Source organism: Pholis gunnellus (genome assembly GCF_910591455.1).
Source record: "Pholis gunnellus genome assembly, chromosome: 3".
Taxonomy (NCBI): Eukaryota; Metazoa; Chordata; class Actinopteri; order Perciformes; family Pholidae; genus Pholis; species Pholis gunnellus.
Window position 1 is genome coordinate 24,705,863 of NC_136529.1, and position 22,930 is coordinate 24,728,792.

At 42.5% G+C, this 22,930-nt stretch overlaps 1 protein-coding gene across 1 annotated transcript in view; it reads right to left on the minus strand.

Moving 5' to 3' along the window:
- fer1l4 (fer-1 like family member 4) overlaps positions 1-22,379 on the minus strand; it is a 30,737-nt gene extending 8,358 nt beyond the window's left edge. The window contains exons 1-38 of the mRNA XM_079186438.1: positions 22,186-22,379; positions 20,584-20,639; positions 18,328-18,416; positions 18,134-18,233; positions 17,954-18,048; positions 16,951-16,995; positions 16,589-16,753; positions 16,426-16,486; positions 16,086-16,217; positions 15,033-15,095; positions 14,857-14,941; positions 14,605-14,773; positions 13,563-13,743; positions 13,030-13,216; positions 12,387-12,466; positions 11,232-11,357; positions 10,979-11,051; positions 10,294-10,397; positions 9,832-9,940; positions 8,602-8,809; positions 7,469-7,601; positions 7,271-7,371; positions 7,070-7,157; positions 6,851-6,967; positions 6,605-6,757; positions 6,302-6,497; positions 5,537-5,661; positions 4,882-5,016; positions 4,610-4,783; positions 3,899-4,009; positions 3,384-3,545; positions 3,065-3,239; positions 2,566-2,678; positions 2,338-2,475; positions 1,806-1,845; positions 1,135-1,235; positions 434-568; positions 240-359 (exon numbers count right to left, since the gene is read on the minus strand). Coding sequence (XP_079042564.1) covers positions 240-359; positions 434-568; positions 1,135-1,235; positions 1,806-1,845; positions 2,338-2,475; positions 2,566-2,678; positions 3,065-3,239; positions 3,384-3,545; positions 3,899-4,009; positions 4,610-4,783; positions 4,882-5,016; positions 5,537-5,661; positions 6,302-6,497; positions 6,605-6,757; positions 6,851-6,967; positions 7,070-7,157; positions 7,271-7,371; positions 7,469-7,601; positions 8,602-8,809; positions 9,832-9,940; positions 10,294-10,397; positions 10,979-11,051; positions 11,232-11,357; positions 12,387-12,466; positions 13,030-13,216; positions 13,563-13,743; positions 14,605-14,773; positions 14,857-14,941; positions 15,033-15,095; positions 16,086-16,217; positions 16,426-16,486; positions 16,589-16,753; positions 16,951-16,995; positions 17,954-18,048; positions 18,134-18,233; positions 18,328-18,416; positions 20,584-20,639; positions 22,186-22,264 — 4,524 coding nt within the window. The 5' untranslated portion in view covers positions 22,265-22,379. The remainder of the gene's footprint in view (positions 1-239; positions 360-433; positions 569-1,134; positions 1,236-1,805; positions 1,846-2,337; positions 2,476-2,565; positions 2,679-3,064; positions 3,240-3,383; positions 3,546-3,898; positions 4,010-4,609; positions 4,784-4,881; positions 5,017-5,536; positions 5,662-6,301; positions 6,498-6,604; positions 6,758-6,850; positions 6,968-7,069; positions 7,158-7,270; positions 7,372-7,468; positions 7,602-8,601; positions 8,810-9,831; positions 9,941-10,293; positions 10,398-10,978; positions 11,052-11,231; positions 11,358-12,386; positions 12,467-13,029; positions 13,217-13,562; positions 13,744-14,604; positions 14,774-14,856; positions 14,942-15,032; positions 15,096-16,085; positions 16,218-16,425; positions 16,487-16,588; positions 16,754-16,950; positions 16,996-17,953; positions 18,049-18,133; positions 18,234-18,327; positions 18,417-20,583; positions 20,640-22,185) is intronic.
- Positions 22,380-22,930: the final 551 nt, after the last annotated feature.

Below are 22,930 nucleotides of genomic sequence, written 5' to 3' on the forward strand. Positions count from 1 at the left end.
ATAATGCAGCTGTCGGCAGAGACATTGTGAAAGGCAGAATATTAATTTGGTTGTTTCTGTCATGAAAAGTGTGGATTTTAGCAACTAAGTCTCACTTCTCAGATGTCTGATCAACGTTGAAGGCCTTGAATGTAACAACAGTTCAAATGTAATCAGTGTAAAGGAGATATACAATGTTTGGACGGGTTCAAGTGAGTGAGACAAAGACAGTCTGTGGATGGAAACAGAGAGACAAGTACCTTGACGATGTAGACTCTGACCAAGACTTTGAACGGTGAGTTTTTGGGGATTCCCTTGGTGATCTGACAAGTGGTGTCTTCTTCATCTCCTGGATCAATCGGATAAACCAGGAAGGAGCCCTAGAGATGGAGAGGATGAAGTAATGAACACTTCACATCAGAGCTACAAGCAGACAGCTTCCCATCCACAGTACCTTGTATTTTCCCATCAGCCTCTCCTCCTCATCCTCATCGTCATCCTCAATGTTTGCTTTGCCTTTATACAGCGGGAAGGTCTGCAGCCTGTCCTGAAACTGACTGAACTCGGACTCCAGGTCGCCTCCATACAGCTGAACACACGAACAGACACAGAGGCAGAAACTTAAAAAAATGTAACGTTAGTTCAAATCTGTTCTTTCAACAAACCTTGAAGCACTCTTTCTTCCAGAAAATAAAAGGGTTCTTATTGGACCCCTTAGTCTTACAAAGATAATTTCTTCCAAAAAAAAGGGTTCTTCAGAAGGAAACGGTTCTTGGTAGAACCTCCTTCAGGAAGAACCTCTTTGGAAACTCTTATTTCTAAGGCCCCGATCACACCGAGACACATCGCAACAGGCGCGGCCGCTTCAAAAACGCCCCTGTGGTAAAGCGAGTCGGGCAAAACAGCTGATGAGCCTGTGGAGCGAGGGTGCGTACGCAACCAGGTTGATCAAATGTAAATAAAGCGGAAAATGTATTCAATACATACAGCTCTTGCTGTTGCTCTGTTGTTGGAGGAGTGAGAACATTACATAGTTCATCAAACTTAAAGATCGTTAATATCAATGTCCGCACTTTCCACATCTACCGGCATCAAAACAGGAAGTCAGTAATAAAGCTGACAGACTGTAAGCTGTCAATCACAGTGACCTCTCACCTTTAGTGTGGCAATTTTCTTGCGTTTGGGAGGCTTAACCTCCACCACCACCATGTCCTCCTCCTCATCTTCAATATTCGCCATGGTCAGATTAGCCCCATCTGAACAAATAAATAAAACACAACCATTGTTTTTCATATATTTCTATGTTCATTTTGTAGTATGTCTGTTTGATGGTTCATATATATTTGTTTTGGTTCTCTCCTCATGTTTTACCATCTAAAATCTGGTGGAGAGCATTCCCAGAAAAGTGAAGGCTCTTAAGGCAGCAGAAGATTCCTTTGGTTTTGGAGTTGCATGTTCAATTATCACAGACACACTACTACATACATGGCGACATAGTGTACTTATGTAATGTGAACACTGATTCTAATTATCTGCCCTCAGACTGATATGAGCAGAACGTAAATGATCACCTGAGAGCTTAAACTTTTATAAAAACTGTACGTGGTTCCTATTCACTTCAATACAGCCATAGTGTTATGATTTATCACAGCAGCATCTAGTGGACGTTAGAGGAACTGCAGCTGAACACACTTCAACTCTGAGACTTATATCAGCTGTGTTGTTGCTTGAAAATAATTCAAATCATAAATAATTTCATATTTTTACTAAATAAATAAATATGGCAAAATGGGACTGAAATGTTAAAGTAGAAGTTATAACTGTACCGGTCTCAGCTTGTTCCTCCTTCTCCACGTCCTCAGCAGCCTGCATAGAGCCAACACATCAGACACGGTGATTAAAGAACTGATTTATAAATCACTATTAGTCTCTTTTTAGAACACTTTTCAACTGTAAAGAAATTCAGTTTCAACATTTAGTTTGTTCTTCAACTTCTCATTATTCTGTCTTGTTTCACATACTAACTGTTGGTAAAGTCCTGAAACAAGTAATATGCAATTTTCTTGTAATCATGAAATTATGAGATAAAGATCTCATAACTACGAGAAAACATCTCCATATTCTTTTGTGAATGCAGATACTGACCTGAGATCAAATGGATTCATCTCATCATATTTGCTGATTTCTTTAATCTAATTTCTCTTCAGACTTTTTGCACATTGGAAGTAGGTAGTTCTTTATGGTACAAGCATTTTACCTCATTCATAAATGTACCTCTCTAATTTATCCTCTATGTATTCCTGCATTAATGTTTTTAACACATTTATTCAGACAGACACAGGTAAATAAGTGTCTCACCTGTCTTTCCATCTCCTCCAGTGAAGCGTAGTATTTCGACCACCAATCCAACTCCTCCTTCTCTGGCGTCTCCTCCTCCAGCTCCTCATGCTCCCCAATAACCTTCCCAACCTTCCCAATCAGCTTCTTCAGAGGAGCCTGAAGGGGTTTAAGTGTAAACATCAACTCATTCTTTAATCCTTTATGGTTGAATCTGTTTTTTTTCACAGAGGAGATTAATATACGTACATTAACCAGCTTGATGGGGTTGATGGGAATCTTTGACTGTTTAATTGACAGGCCGCTGAGTCCGATATTCTTCACTGACATCAGAGCGTTAAGCGTCTTCGTATTCTGCCGCACTGGAGAGACACAGAGAAATCTGTCCATTAAAACTTTAGGAGGGAGGTCAACTACGAATCCCAGAGAGCATGGTTGTGAGAAACATCACAGAGCTTCTCAGTTATGTGACTGACGGCGTTATGAAGTGAGAGATTGATCTTTGTAGGACACATTGGAGGTTTTCAAAACAATTCACATGTGGATTTGGCTCAGTGGTAGAGCAGGGTCGTCCTTCAATCAGACAATTAAAATAACCCCAATTAGCCCCCGCAGGCTGTTTCTGCAGTTTGTGAAAGTGTATGAATGGGTGAATGATGATATGTAGTGTTAAAATCCTTTAAAAGTCTCTATACAAGTACAGTCCATTTACCATTTTACCACTCATGAATACCATCATAGCTCTTACCTTTTGTTTTTGGTTCATCATCTTCCTCTTCTTGCTCCCCCCCGAGCTTGCGCGGGGCGTAGTCTATGAGGCTCTGGACCACGTGGGTCCCGACCAGAGCGAGTCGACCGAATGCCCGATGCTCCATCACAAACACCGTCAGAGGAGGGTGGAGGTAGGCCTGCTCCGGCAGCTCCTGATTGGACCGAACACAGGAAGATGAAACAGGAAAGAGAAGGTTAGCCATGTCTCTACTCAATATGCATGCAATGGATATTCACCAGGTGTGTCCCGCAATTGAGTAAAGGTATATCTTTAGCAGCCATAACTAGAAACTGACCACGTTGATATAGCGGACCATCTCTTTGAAGTTGGAGTGAGTCTTGTAGCTCTCGATCTCTTCAGACTCCAGCTGTTGTCCTGCACACTCCACCCTCACCAGGGGGCGCTCCACCTCAAACAGCTGCACCCGCTTCAGCTCCCGCAGACCCCAGAACAGCACCTGAACAAACACACAGGTAAGACCCAGTTACTTCACACACCCAACAGCCTGATGACCCGAGCATGCATGTCACACAGAGTGAGTGTGTGTGTGCGTGTGTGTATGTGTGTGTGTGTGTTTTATCCATGTTGTGGGGACATTAATCAGTTTACTAAGTCGCATTGTGGGGACTCGCCAGCCTTTTGGGGACAAAATGCAAGTTGTGTCCCCAATTTGGAATATCTGATTTGTTTGTCAGTGGTTAATGTTAGGGTAAAATCTCCAGGAAATGAATGCAAATCTATGTAATGTCCTCAAAAATGAATAAATAAATAAATGTCATATATATATATATATATAGATGTGTTTGTGACCTCGATCCTGAAGGTCTTCAGAACAGGTCGGACTCCTTCTGGGATGATGTACCATTTCTGCTCCTCCAGGTAGGTCAGCTCCTTAGGGTCCACACTGCTGGGGAGGCAAGGCTGCAAGGAAAGGAAAGGGTTTTCTAGTTCACTATCTAGAATGAATTCATAAACACTGTTTTCTTTGTGTGTTATAACAACTCATTTTGGTTTTGTCCATAATTTAAAATCAGTAAACGTAACATCTTACTCAGCAAGTTAATAGCAGCCATTTGAGAAAACGGCAACATCACTAAGAAGAAATCTGACAAGTCAAGAAATAAGAACAGTGAAGTGATCAGTGTGTTGGAAACAAACCAACAGTTTATACAGATTATTTAAACCAGCGGAGCTGGAATGAGTTTTCAAGTCGGGTGGCATCCTGTTTTGGATGACGTTTCCCATGACAATTTCGTGAGACTGTGTGTTGGATGTACCTCGGATCCTCTACATTTTGTGCGTATTAAAGTGAAAGATATTGGGAGCATTTCAATTGCCTCTCCACGGCTCTCAACATGGCGAAGGCGAGCCGGCAGCTTACAGCTAACGATGCTAACAGCGCTAACAGTACAAACTACAGAAGCAAGGAGAAACTCCATAATAACAACGTTGTCACTGATAGAAATGATGGACAATGAAGAGGTACAAACAGAGAGACATAGATTGATCGACAGGTGTCACCTCTCCAAACCCAGAGTAGTCCAGCTCGATGAGCTCGAAGGTGGCCAACAGCTCACCAGCCGGGGCCTTGCCCATGCTGATGTCATAGTAACGGAGGCGGGGCTTCTTGTAGTGCTGCTCCACAAACTTCAACTCCGGCTCGGCAAACGCCCGACCCAGAGGCTGCGGACTGCCCTGCACACACACACACACACACACACACACACAAGCTGTTATGACATCACTGAAACAGCAGCAGAATGTGTGAGGGAGAAGAAGAAGCTCAGCGTCACCATGGCGTCGTGGTCGTAGATGTTGATGATGATGAGAGGCGGGTCTCGTTGCAGCTCCTCCCTCGTCCCCTCCAGCAGAACTCTGTTGAACAACAAACACTCACACCAGGCTGGAGAGAGAGTCTCATTCAACACCTGAACACACACACACACACACACACACACACACACAGACAGATACACAGAATATGTATGAAAACAGTTCATATTTCTGGGGCTTTGAGACTACAAATGTATAACCTGCGTACAAACTGGACGTGTGGATTTTGAAAGACACAGTTACAGGAAGGTTTCCCATTGCATTGTGGGAAGTGTACGATCTAGTGGTATTCGTACCCATACTAGGAATTGAGGAAGTTATGATATCTCCACCTCTGATGGACAGATTTTTATAGAAACTAAAGAATCCCTGGAGATATATAAATAAACTACTACAACAGATGCAAAACATCGTTCACGTAAAAAATATTATTGTAAAATATACAAATACTAGACATCGAAGACTCCTGACTGTTTGACAGCAATCACAGTTTTATTTTGAAAAACTAATTAGTACTATTGATGTTTTAGAGCAGGTCGAGGCATGTGAATTGTAGGAATGTTTAAACCAATAGGTTATTTAGGACCTTTTAACCAGCGGGACGGTTGTACCTACCCTGGTGGTCTGGCACAGTGTAGAGAAGAGGACCTTGGCGAAAGGATCTGATAGGCCGTTGTCATCGGCAGCAATCAGGCCACGCCCCTGATACATGTGACATCTTAGCTGGAAGTACCTGCTGTCTGCAGAGAGAGAGAGAGAGAGAAAGAGAGAGTAAAGGGCCGTCCACATCAACAATAACTATATTTCAATCATTATAAAAACTTATCTAACTATAAAAACAACAGCAGTGGCGCCCGATCACTTTCAGAGAGATTTGATAAATGACACTGACAGACAATCAAAATCTATCCGAATTTAGGGGGCAGCAAGTTCATAAAGTTTTTTTTTTGCGATTTTACAAACGAAAAAAGGAAAGTCCTTTATGGATGTTGTATCTGCTGTTTCTGACCAAGAAACCAAAACTAAAGAAATTATGATTATTATTGCCTCCTTGTGATTATAATACAAATAGCTAGCATATACATGTAGTTCATATAAATGTGTAAAAGTAAGCCCTACATGTCTTGTAAACGTACATTTTTAACTTCTCTAGGTGACAGAAGTGGACAGCTGCATTGTTCTGCTTTGCGTGACCGTTTACAGAACGTTAATCGCTCATCAGCGTGGATACTCCCGTCGTTATCGCTGACCAGGACAGACTGCTATTGGGTCCAGGTAAAGATTCATGATTGACAAGTCAAATTAAAACTAATCACTGGGCTTTTATTTTGAAGGAGAAACGTTTCTCCACTCATTCTGACAACAGACAGAATGACTCACCCTGGCAGGACAGACTGACAGGAAGCTTCCTCTTCCCAGCAGTGACCGGCCTCCTCTGCTCCTCCTCCTCTTCCTCATAGACCGGCAGAAACTCTTCCGGCAAGCAGTTGGTGACCTCTTTACTGTACTTGGCCAGACCGAGCCACAGGTAGACCTCAAGCTTCGCGAAGATCTCACTTGCTGAACCTCCTGGCGACTGGATATACAGACAGACGGACAGACGGACAGACAGACGTTTTCAGAGACAGAGCGGAGAATGTCATCGATGATTTTAGAGATGGACGTCAGCGTTAGGACCGTTACCTTCATGTAGAGGGTGGTGACTCTGCCGCAGTCCCGCCCCCTCTGCTCCTCCACCAATGAAAAGAGGATGGAGTAGGCGGGGATCCTGACGTAAGCCAACCGCTTGCTTCCACTCAGTAACCACAGAAACGCGTCTGGAATGGTGGTCTGGGGCTGGAGAGAGGGTGGTGTGTCAGACATACTGAACATACTGCAACCTTTGATGTCTTTGTGGTGACCTATAGAGACCACTTTATGACCTCTGACCTCTTTCGCCAGCAGGCGGAGTTTCTTCAGGAGTTTCCTGCTATCCATCAACCGCTGTTTGACCATCCGCCTGGTGATCCTCCGCCTGAACCTCACTGCCTGTCTGGCCAGAAAGACCTGGAGACAGGCGGACATTAAGTCAGAAAGACAGACAGGAAGACAGTGAGACAGAGAGACAGGTTCATGGAGGCACATGGAGTTAGGTGAGAGGAGACTCACCAACTTCTTCTTGATAAACTCCTTCCTGCATCTGTCCAGGTTGTTGGGACGAAACGCAGACCTCCTGTCTGCGAAGACATTAAACTGCCTGCAGAGAGACAGACAGGAGGACAGAGAGAGAGAGACAAATGGGGCAAATCAAATCAAACCAAATCAAACTTAATCTATTCTAATAAAAATATTCAGTAGGAGGAGACTGACTTGCATGCGGCCACCAGCTCCAGCAGCACGTCCACCAAACGCTCCTTCGCGTTACTCCTTGGCCTCCTCGAGAGACGTTCTACCTCATCAAGACCGAGCTCCTAAAAGAGGGGAGGGGAGCAGAAGAGACGATGAAATGTGACCACAGCTTTTTTAGGCATTGTGTGATAATAAAAAAGTAAATTAAAGATCACTCGCCAGCCTGTCGGCCGTCTTGTTGAGCCAGTTCGCCTGATAGAGACGAAAGTTGTGATCTTCAAACTGACTCCAGACAAACAGACAAGGCTTCTGTTTCTCAGAGGGAGGCTGGAGAGGAAGACACTGGAACGACCTGAGAGACAGACAGACAGGTAGAGAGAAACAGACAGTAGGGCAGACAGACAGCAAGAGGATAGAGTTTGTGGAGTAGTTACTGTAGATCTTACTCCACCAAGAATCGCCACCGTATCATTGTAAATGGTAAATGGACTACATTTATATGTAGTGGCAGGCCACACACATCGATGGCAGCGAGTTACCATGCAAGGTACTGGTCAACCTATTGGGACCAATCAACCCTTCGCTAAGTCCCGCCCTCGAACATGAACTGGCCAATCATAGCGTAGCATCGTCCAGCCAACTTTATGGCTGTGCTCCATAGACTCTCATGCAGATTTTGGTTTAGACTTCAGATTTGGGATCACCCAGAGGTAGCTGGATGATGGGGTTTGGGAGAAGGGTGTCTCTTATTTGATGGAAGGATTGTGTCGTAGATAATTTACATTTTTAGACGTACATTAAGTCCTGTGCATGGGTAACAAAGTACAAAGGTGTAGGAGACACACACAAATCATTTACACTCAATGACATTTTTCAGTTTCAATACCATAACAATCTTTCCATAATTAATATTTCTTCAGTTAGTGTACCCACAGGAGTTAACTTTGAGTGGAGAGGGGACAGAACATGTTCTATCGCTGTTCTTGTGATTTTGTCATACGAGAGTTGGGATACACCTTGTTTTATAACGGGCAACCGTGGCTAAGTGGAGAGCAGGGCCGTCCTTCAATCAGAGGCTTGGCAGTTCGATCCACGGCTCTGGTTCCACTAGTCGCAAGGCGATGTGTCCTTGAGCAAGACACTTAACCCCAAAATTGCTCCCGTAGCTTTGCCTACGGTGTATGAATGTGATAAAATCTGGATTGTAAGTCGCTTTGGATAAAGGTGTCTGCTAAACGACTGTAATGTAATATACATGAAAACACTGTATCATACATTTTTGGCGAGCTTTGCGCCCCCCCCATGCTCTAAGCACACCACGGTTAGTGGTCGTAGGTGCAGTGGTTACATACCTGTCGTACTCGGTGGGCTGGGGTCTGGCGGGAGCAGACAAAGATCTGGACTCGGGTTGGGGACTCAGCACCTCCTCTCTGTCCAGCTCCTCCTCTGACTCCAGCAGGCCCTGCCCCTCCTCGTTTAGATCTTCCCTGCTCCTCCTCAGCTCCTCCCTGCTCTGGCTCTTCTTGGATCTCGCAACCTCCACGGCTTTCCCATAATTCCCTGCCAGAAACAAAACAGCTGATGGAGCTCAAAGGTTTGATCTTGGAAATTACCTGAACCCCAGGTGGCCAAAGGGGTCTGGCTGAGCAGCCTAAATCCGGCATCATGTGCTAACTCTGGCCCAAAGCAGGCTCAATGCACTAACTAGAATATATATATATATTTTTTTTAATCAAAGTTAAAGACTGACTTGTCCATCCCCCTAAAACTGAGCCAAACTCCAAATGAGCCAGAACCAGCTCACATTTAGTCCTCCGGTACCAGAAAAGCATTGTTCATTCATGAACAATGCTTTTTCTTACAATTACAGTAAGTTTGTCTTGCTATTAATTTACAAGATTTGATTAGATCTCAACAATGTTGTTTAAAAGCTTGAATTTCAATTGCTACTACAAATATGCCTGCTTGCATTAATACTAGCTATTTTTGTATTAATGCAAGCATGATCCACAACAAGAACTGTCCTCTTCTAATGCATTCGAACACTTTTATTTATTTTTTTGTCTGTTTTGGGGTTTTTAACCACTTCAGGGTGAATGTCATGTTTGACTGTGTTTATGCCAAGTGAAAAGCTGCAGCAGATCAGTTTAGTTTATACAAACTTGACGTATCAGTGTGGATGTGCTCTGCACAATAATAAATCATGTCAACTTTCAATACCATCCAACCAAAAAGCAGTGAAACAGTCCTTTAACTGTGCAGAATAGAGCTGAAACGAATAGTCAATTGATTGATTCAACAGAAAATGATTCAACAGCTATTTTGGTAATCGATTTATTGTTGACATAATTTTAAAGAAAAATTGTCAACCCTTACTCCGTTCCAGCTTTTGAAATTGTGAGAGTTTGCCACTTTCCTTAGTCTTGTGTTATAGTAAAAGTAATATCTTTAGGTGCACTGTTGGTCAAGTTTTTAAAGAAAATTACTTTTGGTTTTGGGAAATCGTGATGGATCAGTATTTTCTGACTTAATTTAATAATTGTCCTAGTACAGAAACCCAGGACACAGAATACAATATTTACCTATGGAGAGTTCAAAGGTCATCGGTCTGGTTCCTACAGACGGGTCCATCATAGTGACTTCAAACAGAGACGCAAACAACAGAAAGTCCTCCTGTGGTCCCGCGAAACCCTGAGGACGAAAAATAAGAAGAAAATCTGAGAGCTGCAGGACTTCTCTCTCTTTTCTACCTGGAACACCTCCTCTTATGCAACTCTGTCTTGTGGGGTGAAGTCTTCTGGGTCCTCTTCTTTGTCTTGTGTTGTATATCTTTCCACTTGAGCAGGTAATAAGTATTTTTAAAAGTCTATCTTGTCATCGCTATGCAGATGATATTCAATTATACGTTAGGGATGAGAGGTGAAAATGGAAAATGTTTGTTCACGCGTAACAATAATGAGAGAGCTTTGATATACGGTAGTTGCCTTCAGTCCAAAATGGCGGAGGCGTAGCTGAATGTAAGTTTCTTTGCCGGCGGCACTGACCTCAGGGAGTGGGTGGATCTCCTCAATCTCCACGGTAACAGCCTCTGGTACCTCATCTCCAGCCTCCCCACTATCGTCGACCAATGCGCTGGCAGATGCAGACGCTACGGCAACAACAAGTAAACAAACCAATGAATGAACTACAAACACATGTGGAGGTCTCCAACCAAGTCGTCCAAAAAAGGCCTGTGAGGCGACTCATGTAAGTCTGTAACACTATGATCAACACTGACAGTGCTCACAGGATTTTGTTACTCTGCACTTCTTTAGTAACTGAAATATCAGACTTCACTAACATTTGTACCGTAGCATAGCATCATTTCTTCATTTCAACATCCCGGCTTTGAGACAAATCATTTTAAAAGCAACGGCAGTTGGAATAAAACTCAAACATTTGGAAACTCTCTGTTCTGAGATCCTTCCTCTGAGTCAATAAATTAGATAGTGAATCAGACGTATTTGTGAGTTGTGAGGAGGTTACCAGTCACCCCCTGCTTGTGCTAAGCTAAACATGTCCTTGTCTCCGTACTGGACACTCAGAGAAGAAACTGATATCCATCCATGTCCTTGAACTAAAACATTAAACTGGTTCTCCTCTCTGTTTCACCAACGTTCTCAAACGACGACTAAAAACCACACCCTCCCCTTTAAAGTCGTTCCTCCTGCTTCTCCTCAGTAGACTGACCTTCTTTGTTCTTCCCCTTCTTGCTGCTCCTCTTCTTCTTCTTCAGACCCAGCTTCCCCAGCGCTCCCTTCACCTTCAAAGACACACAATGAAGAGTCACGTAAGAGTCAGTGAGGTCATGTGAGATTCGATGAGGTGATGTGCTGAAACCTGGTGGGTATTATTAAGGTCACATAAATAATGCTACAGGAAAATAGCTGCTGATAAATAGCTGGTTAAAAGACTGCGTTACCATACAATAAGTAGGACGTACCTTTCCTAAGGCGGCAGAGCTTGTTTCTGGGGTGACTGCAGTAGGCGAGGAGTAAACTTCCACACAGAGAGCGAGAAGGATCCGACCGCGGTAGAAGATTCCTTCACCCAGACCCTGGTTCAAGGCCTGGAGAAGAGAGAGGGTTCGTCCAATTCAGTCTGGATCAGTTTTGTTTTGTTTTTTTCTAATACTGTAGATATTCTATAAATTGGAGGTGGCTTGAAAAGGGCAGGACTAAAACCGTAGACTGTATAAAATATGGTTGAAGTCTCCGTGACGTCACCCATTACTTTCTGAAGAGCTGTTGTGAAGCTCAAAGTTTGTAGCTCCTGGCTGTCACCATCTTGGCAGTGACGACACAGCCAAACTCCGCCTTTGCTAAATGGGCAAAGAGATGGATCGTCGGTTGGCCTGGTGACGCAGCAGAGGAGACAGCTAGCGCCCTCAATTACGCCTGACTTTAAGCCTTAATATAATATATTAAACGGGTGAGTTATCTAAAAATTCATCCCTCTACAGTTGTCAAAGACAGCGATATTGGCTATAGAGGCCAAAACATTTTTACACCATGTAAACGTGTTTATTTCTGCTATAAAGTTGGGTATTTTGGGGATTGATTCCTTTTTGGAGCCAGCCTCAAGTAGCCGTTCGAAGAACTGCTGTTTCTGGCAAATCCGCATTGACTTAATTTCTCAGTGCCATAGGTTGCCGCATGGTTACAACCAATGTTACGGGTGGAGAAAAAGCAAAAACTTTAGATTTGACATATGGCTCAGCCCACACTGGCCAACTTTGGATGAAACCCCGCCCACTCCCATATGATGAAAGCCTCGTCGCAGCATCGACTGTGCAGTGATTGGCTAGTACTCATTGCCTCGACGCGTTCTTGTGATTGGATGCAATGCGGAATTATAAGTGACTACTTTTTTTCGGCTCCTTATTCCGTGACCAGTGTAACTTTACTATCACGGCACACGCCTTTTCTGTGAACTTGATGTTAATTAAGCCATCAGCACATTACAAAATCTGGTGAATCAGTGTTATTGACTGGTTATCTGACGAGATATCCTCAGAAAGAAAGCAAACAGGGGAATTTTCCAAATTGTTGAATTATTGTTTTAAATGTCAGGTTTGATTTGTTCCTCTCTGGTTTACCTGGTGGACGTCTCCGAGGGTCGAGTTCTTAGGAGATCCGTACAGGTTCAGCCAACTTGGTCCAAAAGTGGGGTTAAACCCTGCAGACAGACAGATATTTTACCAGAAAAGCTGACATTCAGAAAATGGAGTCTGGCTGGTCTCCATTAAAGGCTTACAATGCAAATTCAGCATAACATAGAAAATGTACACACACATAATTTCATACTACTCAGCAAAAAAACACTTTCTATTTTGACACCAACACTATTCTCACTTGCTGATTCCAGTTGATTAATCAAGTTTAATCTACTTCTAATTAAACTAATGCTTCCTTCAGATGTTCTACAATAAAAACCTACCAAGAAAGGAAGGAATAACTGTACGCCCTTTGAAACACTGAAAGCCTTTTATAGTAAAGTGTTTAAGCAGGAAATGTTGCGTTCATTGAAAAATAACCTCAGCAAAATAGAAGGAACTGGAAATCTGAACAGTAGACAGCATCAAGAGCAAATAAAAACAAGAGCAGATCAATTACAGGAAGTCGAATTAAACATACTTATAAAACAGGTAAATTAGAAATAAAGGCCTGTCTGTGCCTCTGTCAGATGTCTCAGAGTTTCATTAAAGTAAAAATAGTTTGTGTTTGAACTGCGGGTCGTACCGTTCCTGGTAGGATCAGAAATCTGCTGCAGGTCCAGGAAGCGCGTTGCCAGGGCGATGTCTCCCATCTTGGCGTCATCGAGGACCTGGACTCTGATTCGCTGAGCCAGAGGAGGAAACTGCTCGATGAAGGAGATTTCCTCGTTCCAAACTGGACAGTTGGTGGCGCTGGCAACCGAAGTCTCCCCCTGCAGACACAAACGCACACTACGATTAGAAAATATCTGATTTGGCGACTCCGAGTTGTAGCTTAAAAAAACAGTTTGTGTTTTTGACCACAAAGTTCCAAGAACTTTGGAACCAAAGGAACTGAACTAGTAACAAAAAGTTTCATTTGTGTATTTCGGTTTCGGTTTCCACAAATTCTGAAGAATCTTGTTGAAGTTGATACTTGAAGTACATTTTGTTGTTAATACTTATGTACTCATATTGAAGTAGGATTCCGGACAAGTTTCTCAAAGGTTTCTTGGTACTTGCTGCTACCCCCTTGGGGAGAATAAATATAACAGCACATGTATATACATGTCAGAGTACCTGTTGTCCAGCAAAGGTCACGTGTACGTAGGGATCAATGAAGATCGTCCGGTCAGTGGCCTTTGACATCTTGGCCATTAGCCCCGCCTCCATGGTGGGCAGACCCTCGGCCCTGTAGATCCGAACACGGAACCGAGCCCACGGACGCTCAGAAGCCATACCACGAGGAAGCAGCAGGTTCCTGCAAGAAAAACACAGCGTCAGAACCCAAAGCCAACCGCACCAGCTGTTTAACCTTAGAGTCAATTCAATGTAATTTGCTAATAAATGCGATGGGGAGGTCAATAGTGGCCCACACCTCATTTTTGTCAAGGCCACAACTACAGTATGTTTATCTGGCTGTGCCAATTCACCACTGTTATTTGATGTGGTAAAAGTAATGATGATTGATGAATGATTTGTATGTGCAGACATGATATTGACCTCCACCGCTATGCAGATGACACGCAACTCTATGTCCCATTAAGGCCTGTCCTGTAGCCGCAGCACTAGCAGCATTCATTAACTCTCCTCTAGTCTTGGCACCTTTTCTAACAATGTATTTTAGTATTGTAGTATTGTATAGTGTATTTTTTAATGTACGCCTCTAACAATAGAGGCCTTAAACTTAAGTGTCATTTTTGCTTCTGACTCGTCTTTTGATGCCTGCTTTGCCAAACGAAGACAACTTACCGAGAACAGATCACTCCTTTCCTCTAATTCCTGTCTATGTCTGTGATTTGCTTGAGACCCTTTAGCAGTGCCCTACTAATGATTTCAAAATCCCGACGTGTCAGCAAAGGTGACCAGGCTTTTGCTATCCGGGCCCCTCAGCTGTGGAGCTAAGTCTCTTCCTTTAAATCTCTTCTTGAGACCAACTTTTATCTAATGGCTTTTGTTGTTTTCTTTATTTTAATGACTTTCTTTATTATTTACTTGTATCATGTTTTAATTGTTAAGTACTTTGTAACATTGTTTTTGAAAGGTGCTAAAGGTGGTAAATAAATAAAGTTATTATTATTATTATTATATGACGATGCATTGAAGATGTGTTATTACTGACTTTTCGATGTCCTCACTGGCTCCAGACATGGAGGCCGGTGGCAGACTGGGCATGCTCAGAGCGTCTCCCTTCATCAGCACACTGAGGCTGGCCTTGACGTAACCCTTGATCCCTGACCTGGTGTCTGCCGGGTCGGTGAGAGGAGCCCACTTCTGGTAGAAGCGATGATCTGGAGGAGTCGCAGAGAGGTCAGAGGTCAGTGAGTACTGTGCGGCGTTCGGATCGGTGCTGCAGTGTGAGTCGTTCTGGTACCTGGCTGGTTGTACACGGTGGAGATGTCAATCTTAAAGGTTCCAATGTGGGTCATCAGGAAGGCCAGAGCCCGCCTGTGGAACACCTGAGAGGAGGGGACATTTTGCAGGTGGTCAACAGACCACAGCAGTAGAAGCAGATGAGAAAAAACAAAACAACCAAACAGTAGAACCGACCTTTATCTCTATGACTTTATCCAAGAGGATCTGTGGAGCCTCCTGAAACTCAAACTGGAAGTTCTGAAAGAGAAGAGGAGGTCACCCACATACTGTACTTCAGAAGCTGTAGCTTTCAGTTATCATGAGAGTGAGAGTGAAGATACTGGAAACATGGGAAACTTGACGACCTTATGAAATCCATTTAATCCCAGGCTAGCTTGTCAGGAAGGGGGCTGTGCAGTTTTTTTGTATGCAATGCAAATGTGTTATTTTTCTCCTATTCTAAAATGGTGTATTTGAATATTTCTGCATATTGGGTACGACTGGAAAGCTGAGACTCTTATGAATTCAATTAGCCCAATTTTAATAATGTGTGATGATGTAAGTCCACACACTCACATAGTGAAACCATTTTTTCACATCGCTGTAAAAAGCTGACCTGTTGTTACCTATATGATAATCACATGAAAATGTACTACTGAAAACAAGAGACCATGGGTATGTGTGGCTTTCCGAGGTTTATTGACGATAAGGTGGTTTCTGAGCACTTTTTGGAACAGAAGCGCTCGCCATACAATCGCTAAAATACGTAATTTTTGCACCAAATTTCAAAGGTTTTTATATCAAATAACAGCATTATGGTGTTCCTCAAGGTCTTGGTGTTGCAATGTGGGATTTTGGGGGGATTTTTCAGAATTTTTATTAATTCTTGAGTGGTAAGAAATCGTTAAATTTAGCACCAAATCTGTGTAACATATGGTATCAACTCAAAAACGTATGCAAATGTGAGACACAAGTGAGCATTGGAATGGCCGTTATATTCTTCCATCATCATGTTCACAATGTATCCTAATTAACCAATTGATTAATTCAATATACAACTGGAGACAAAGTGCTGAGCTACATCTCAAATCTGCATCTTCAGCTTCCAAGCTTTCAGATGATCTATACCACGCCGATGTAACAGATACTGTTATGTGACAGATACCTCTATCCCTCTACTAAAGTACTGTATATTACACTATCCTGTACTGTACTATACTCTTCTTTACTGTCACCTCTCTGCAGTACCTCGTTGTAGAAGGGGCAGTTGGTGGATTTCTGTGTCGCGGTGCGTTTTTTCTGATCGCCTACTCGGATGAAAACTGCAGGGTTGATGTTCACTCCAACCAGCTTCTGAGCCTCCAGGATGTTCACATTCAACTGCACACAAACACACACACACACACACACCTCAATGATGTGAGTGAATTAAAGGGTTTCAGGGCATGCTGGAGGGATTACCTCAGGAGCCTTCCAGGAGCAGCTCGAGGATGTAGCCGGAGAAAAGGATGTCCGGGCTGCCTTGATTAGCCGGTATGCCACGGTAACATGGACGCCTCAAAAATAAAATGTAAACGAATAAACTCACCTGGAAGCTCTGGACTCTGGGCATCGCTGCGGCAACACTTCTGTACATCGGCCTGCAACGGCTACAGAGACACACACACACACACAAACATTGTTGACAGCAGATCATGAGATGACAGAACTCAGGTAAACAGACAGACAGACAGACAGTAAAGTAACCAGACCTCAGCAGAGGAGTGAAGATAATGTCAGAAGCCTCCAAGTCCATAATGTCATCATCAAAATCATCATCATCGTCATCATCATCTTCATCCCCGGTCCGGACCAGGCTCCGCCCAAGATGCCGAGCCTCTCTCTCCAGCTGACCTGAGCGAGCGACAGTCAGCTGACTGACAGGAGAGAAAGAGAGCGAGAGAGTAGTTAATACTGTGCGTACGTTGTTGTTCTGTCAGAGGGGTATAGAGAGGAATATTTGGTTCCAGGGGATGAGGATCACGATTGGATGTTCAGACGAGAGTCCCACTGATAGTTCTGCATGTCTAATATTTTGGATGAGGATGAACGTGTGAGTTGTGTAACTTCTCACCTTTCAGGGTCATTAAATCCATCATTCCTGATGACCAGAGCTGATCTGAGGATGAAGGAAGAGAAAATAATCATGTGTTCAGTCTGGTCAGATCTAGAGGCCTCACACTAATTTTCGAAAGCACAATAAATGCTGAAACCCTCTCCGTGTGAGTTTGTTTTTTTCTAGTTTCCCCTGCTTCCAATATTTGCGTTAAGTTAAGATAAATACGTCCTGGTGCCGCTTTCACAAAGACCGACTTTGACTACAGTAAATGGTAAACTGTTTTTGTAGAACACCTTTCTAGTTTTACGACCACTCAAAGCACTTTTACACTACATGTCATTCATATATGGATGGCAGGGGACACACCATGTCCTACCATCAGGACTAATCATTCACACCTTTTCATACACTGAAGGCACAGTCCTCGGGAGCAATTTGGTGTTAAGTGTTCTTAACCAACATGGACTGGAGGAGCCGGGGATCGAACTGCCGAATTCTTCTGATTGGAAGAAGACTTTAAATGGTGCCAATTTGCCAAATTGTAAACAAATACAGGCTATTGATAACTCAGCAGCCAGGCTCAGGGTAGTTTCTTTGGACAAATGAGAAGGACTGACAATATTAATAATGGGTTAATGCCTCGAAGAACTCTGTCCTTTCTTATTACTTGCTCCACTACATTGTTAGCAAAGCACCAATTATGACAATTTCTGAGTTAGCCTGGTAGTAGGGTGGCTAACTAAGTCTTTATTTTGTCAAAACTGTCTAACTTCCATTTGACTGATCTAAAGATCTCTGTGAAACCAGTGGATCTATCTCAGCACTGGACACACAGACATCTTACGACTCTGGAGAAGACAGGAAAGAAGAGGATTTAAATGAACGTGGGAGTTCTTCTTTAGTGTGCAAATCATAACTAAAAAGTTCTATTTTCCCTCCTTCAAACAACGACCAGAGAGTTGCTCTACAGATAAGTGGAAAATATGTTTTCCGGTTCAGTTTGGACACGATGTCTTACTCATCATTGTCTTCGACTTTCAGGAAGTCAAGCCCCTCCCAGTTTCCTGCTGCTCCCTCAACTGGATGATATCGAATGTCCAACTCGATATAAATCTACAGAGAGAGAAGAAGAACCCAGATGGATGTCAACCGACGACAAGTCTTAAATATGTGTGTGTTTATTTGTGTGTGTCCTCACGTCAGTCAGGGAGTAGTTGGCATCAGTGAGCGGTTCCCGCAGCAACAGCCTCCCAGCTGTCACGACATGCTGGAGGCTGATGACCAGCTTACCGAGCAGTCTACACACACACACACACACACACGCACATTTTATGTTTGACAGACATGAAAACAATATATGTGTGTGCGTGTGTGTGTGTGTGTGTGTGTTACCTGTTGGAGAAGACTTTACTGCAGTTGTAAACACTGATGGACAAAACTTCATCTCTGATCACTTTACCATAGTGAGGCCACCGGAAATGCTGTGCACACACACACACACACACACACACACACACACACACACACACACACACACACACACACACACACACACACACACACACACACACAGACACACACACACACACACACACACACACACACAGACACACACACACACACACACACAGGTTACTTTCTTAGAATAGCTTATTAGTGTATGTCACATGAAAACAAAAGGTCTCTGGTGTCTGATGTGAATGTCTTCATTGATATTTTTCTCCACCTTTGACCTCGCCCATATATTGTCTCATGTGAAGTGAATACACACATCAGGAACAATTTAGAGTTTCTTGCTCAAAGACACTTCAGAGGCAGGGATTGAACCCCCAACCCTGTGATTGACAGCCAACACATTGAGATACAGCTGCTATATATTAACATCAATATCAGGCAAACTGCTAACTTTTGTTTACAACAAAGAAACACTCAAACTAGACGAGGAGGAAGAGACCATTTCTGTCTTGACACTGGATATTTCTCATCACAACTATTAGTCATCATGTGCTACAGTAGGTTTAGGCACGGACGGACACACACACACACACACACACCTGGTCACACCTGAAGAACAAACACAAGCCTTACTCAGAGGCTGCACAGAGAAAAATAACTAAACCTAGATACTCAGAACTAACTGCTGCGTTCACGTCATCTGAGCTGTGGGCAGTGTTTATGTCAACAAACAGGTGCCGATGTAGTGAAGTGTGGAAGCTACGGTTCAACAAATGTGTTCTCCTTTTTGTAAAATCACACAAGTCTCCCGTTGACTTCTGTTCTGATTGAGACATGTTTTATTTACATTTGTACAGCTCTAGACACGACAGTACCCATGAGCCTCAGCGGCTGTCGTGTGGTTCACCCCATCGAGTCACGGATGATACACCCATCGAAGTACAGTGCGGCTCTATGGATGACGATTTTAAGGTCGGTGCACCACTTTGGTTGAGGCTAAATTATCTCAACAACTATACAATGTATTGCCATAAACTTTGGTTCACACATTCATGTCGCATTCGGGACAAATCGTAATAAATTCCCTCCAGTTTTCATCTACTGTAGTCTTGTTTAACAAGACTATAAAGCTGTGTCCGAATCAAATAGCAACCTCCGGTGCCAAAAACTGCCGTTCCTCAAATGGCCACTTAATTCTGGCTCTAAAAGCGAGTCAATCCCCATTGACCCCCATGTTAAAATGCCCAATTTTAAAGCAGAAATTACAGCCTGGTACAAAAAATGGTTTTGGTTTATAGCTAAATTTCCTGTTAATTACAACTGTACGGGAGGTGAATTTTCATACAACTCAGCTGTTTAAATTACATCAAGGCTTATAGTTTGGCATAATTACAACCTGGTGGGTGCTTAACCCCATCTTAGTCCAGCCTGTTAGCATGCTAATATTAACTAACTAGCACTAAACATAGTAGAGCTGAGATACTGACAGGTATTTAGTCATAAAACAAAGTATTGGTCAAAGTAGATGGTTCTAGATGAGAAGTCAGAGGATCATTTAAGTTATTAAGAATCCCACTTTGAGGAAGATGAAAGTCAAAATGTCTTGAAAATCAAATCATTGTTGAGCTGCTTCAGTCTGAATCAAACTGACATTGCAACCCATAGAGCCACTATAGTTGCTATTTATAATTCCTCATAAAAACTGTTAATTCAAGAGGATGAATTGTGTTGTTGTTGTGGGGCACAGTAGAGTGCAGTAGAATCAAATAGAATCACATCTGTAGGTGTGTACGTGTTAAAGGAGCGGCTGTGTGTGTGTACTGTAGGAGTGGTACAGTTTCCTATCAGCTCCATTAAAATAGTTTCTATCTAAAGCAGACAAACACCTGCAGCTACCTGCTGTAACACACACACACACACCTACACACACACACGCACACACACAGAAACAGGACAGATATGACGGAGGTCATGTGATCTGAAATCTCAGCTGCGTCTCATCCTCACAGCTGCTTCTCCCTGAGCTGACCGTCTGTAGACTTCTCTCTGACATCCCATTCTCTTCAATACCACCGAAGTCTAATTTTAGTGGACGTTACAGAGGAATTGCGGCTGGTTCTAATAATGACATCATCGTTCTGTGATCTGATTGGCTCTGAACGTGTCCGTCTGTAGTGAAGTATGTTTACTGACCTCGTTGAAGATGGCCAAGTTCTCACACTGCAGGGCTTTGGTTTTATGGGTGAAACCTGGAGGACAGACAGACAGACAGACAGACAGACAGACAGACAGGTAATACAGCAACAGCACTGATGTTAACTGGCTGGTGAAACTCACCCAACCATGGAGGCAGTGGTGGAAAAAAGTACTCACATCTTTAACTTTAAGCAAAAGTAGCATTACCATATTGTTAAAATGTTACAAGTAAAAGTTCTGCATTCAAAAATGTAATAATACTACGTCACACATTATAAGTTTGGTTTATGTTTTGCATTAATAATCAGAATCTGCAAAGTAACCAGTAACTTATATTTTTGCTGATGAATGTAGTGGAGTAAAAATGGATGTTATAATTGTACTTAAGTACAGTACTCGAGTTAAGTTAAGTTACAGCTTCAGAGTTGAGTGTATCCCATAATTCACCACGCTCAGTTGTTGGTGGTGTTGAGCAGAGAAGATGTTGTGGTTATAGATATATTACAGGACAGAGAGGAATCTACAGAGTTTTTCTTATTTTCTATCAATTGTATTTAAGAAACTTTGAAGAAACACACATTTCCCTTCTTCACTACTTCACTGGAAACAAAACACAACATGACGATTGTGCGGTCTGAATTCAGATGTTCAAGTTAAGTGCATTATTTGTGACGGTGCGTTTCTTTTTATTTGACCTACCATCACCTGAATATAACTGTAATACTGCATGTTTGATCTTCCTTATTTGTTCGTTATGTGGAAATTATATAAAAGTAACAAAGAGATGAGCTCATTGTGTACTTTAATTCATTTTATGAATGTATTTTCAGTATAAAATGTCTTTCTTTGTGTTTCGTTGCTGCGTAGCTGCAGTGGAGGGACACTCGTCTCATTATCACTCTGTGTTTTTACCCAGCAAATACTTTTCATCTGTTGTTGAAACAGGAAAAACACATGTCCACTCATACACAAGTGTTAGTTTACGATGAGCTGAAGGACTCGTATTCATTACTTAAAGATTAAACAACCAAGCAGGATAAAAGAAAGCAGTGGAAATGAGTTACACATTGACCAGCTACAACAGTAACATTTTACAGTACTCACTCATTAATATATTCACTAATTTATATATTATAACTATCTGAAATAAGAAATTCTACCAAAAAAGTCCTTAATACTAATACTAATAGGCTTGAACTCATTTTTTAACGGATCTGGTGGAAGTGCTCATATTGTGTCCGGGGAAGCTTATGAATAAAGTTTTATCTTTATTATTACATCGCCAAGTAACGTCAGGTAATTAAAAAATGTAGTGGAGTAAAAAGTACACTATTTGCCTCTGAAATGTCACAGTATATGTCAGTATAAGTATAAAGTAGCATTAAATGGAAATACTCAAGTACTAGAGTACAATACTTTAGTAAATGTACTTAGTTACATTTAAAGCTGTCCAAAACAAACCATGAAAACAATCCAGAGACCAGAAGTACATTAAATTCAGGGTAGTCCACATACTCGTGGCCGTAGAGTGCGAGTTTATACAAAGGAGAAGTTTTCTCCGCTTACATACAAACAGACAGGTGAGTGTTTGTTACCGACCTCTGAAGCAGAGTTCCACCTTTCTGTCGTATCGTCCCGGCAGGTTGGAGATCTTCCTCAGATTCACACTGATGGACATGATGATCCTGATCACTGTCTGTTCACCGGTCTACCTGTTCACCTGTTCACCTGTCTACCTGTTCACCCGTCTACATCGTGTCTCTCTGAAGTCATCTCATCAGCTCTCTTTCCGTCATCTTTCTTCAACGGTTGGAAACTAACTGCTGTGTGTGTTTTCTGTCCAACAGTGTGATGGGAGGAAGGTGTGTGTGTGTGTGTGTGTGTGTGTGTGTGTGTGTGTGTGTGTGTGTGTGTGTGTGTGTGTGTGTGTGTGTGCGTGTGTGTGTTAGGGCAGGTCCTCTCTAATGTTTGAGAAAGCAAATAGAGCTGCTCAACTAGTTTCTTCCTTATAAAACACACACACACACTGAATAAAAGTTACTCTTTTCTTCATGAAGTCTGGTGTTTGTTTTCATTGACGTCTGTTTCTCTGTGTGGAAGAAAGAAGAAAACAAAAAAAGGAAAGGAAAACAAACTGTTCACTTGATCATTTTACTTAAAGTTTTCTACGTATCTACAATGTTGTAAACGCGACTTACTGGAAAAGACAAGTCAGCTTGAATCACCTCCAGGCCACACCAGAAAAAAACCCTAATCTGACAGCCACATCATGGACGCAGCTGATATCTGTTATCTATAGTACAGTATGACTTATTAAAGTAACACCGTTCAGTTTCTTGCTGTA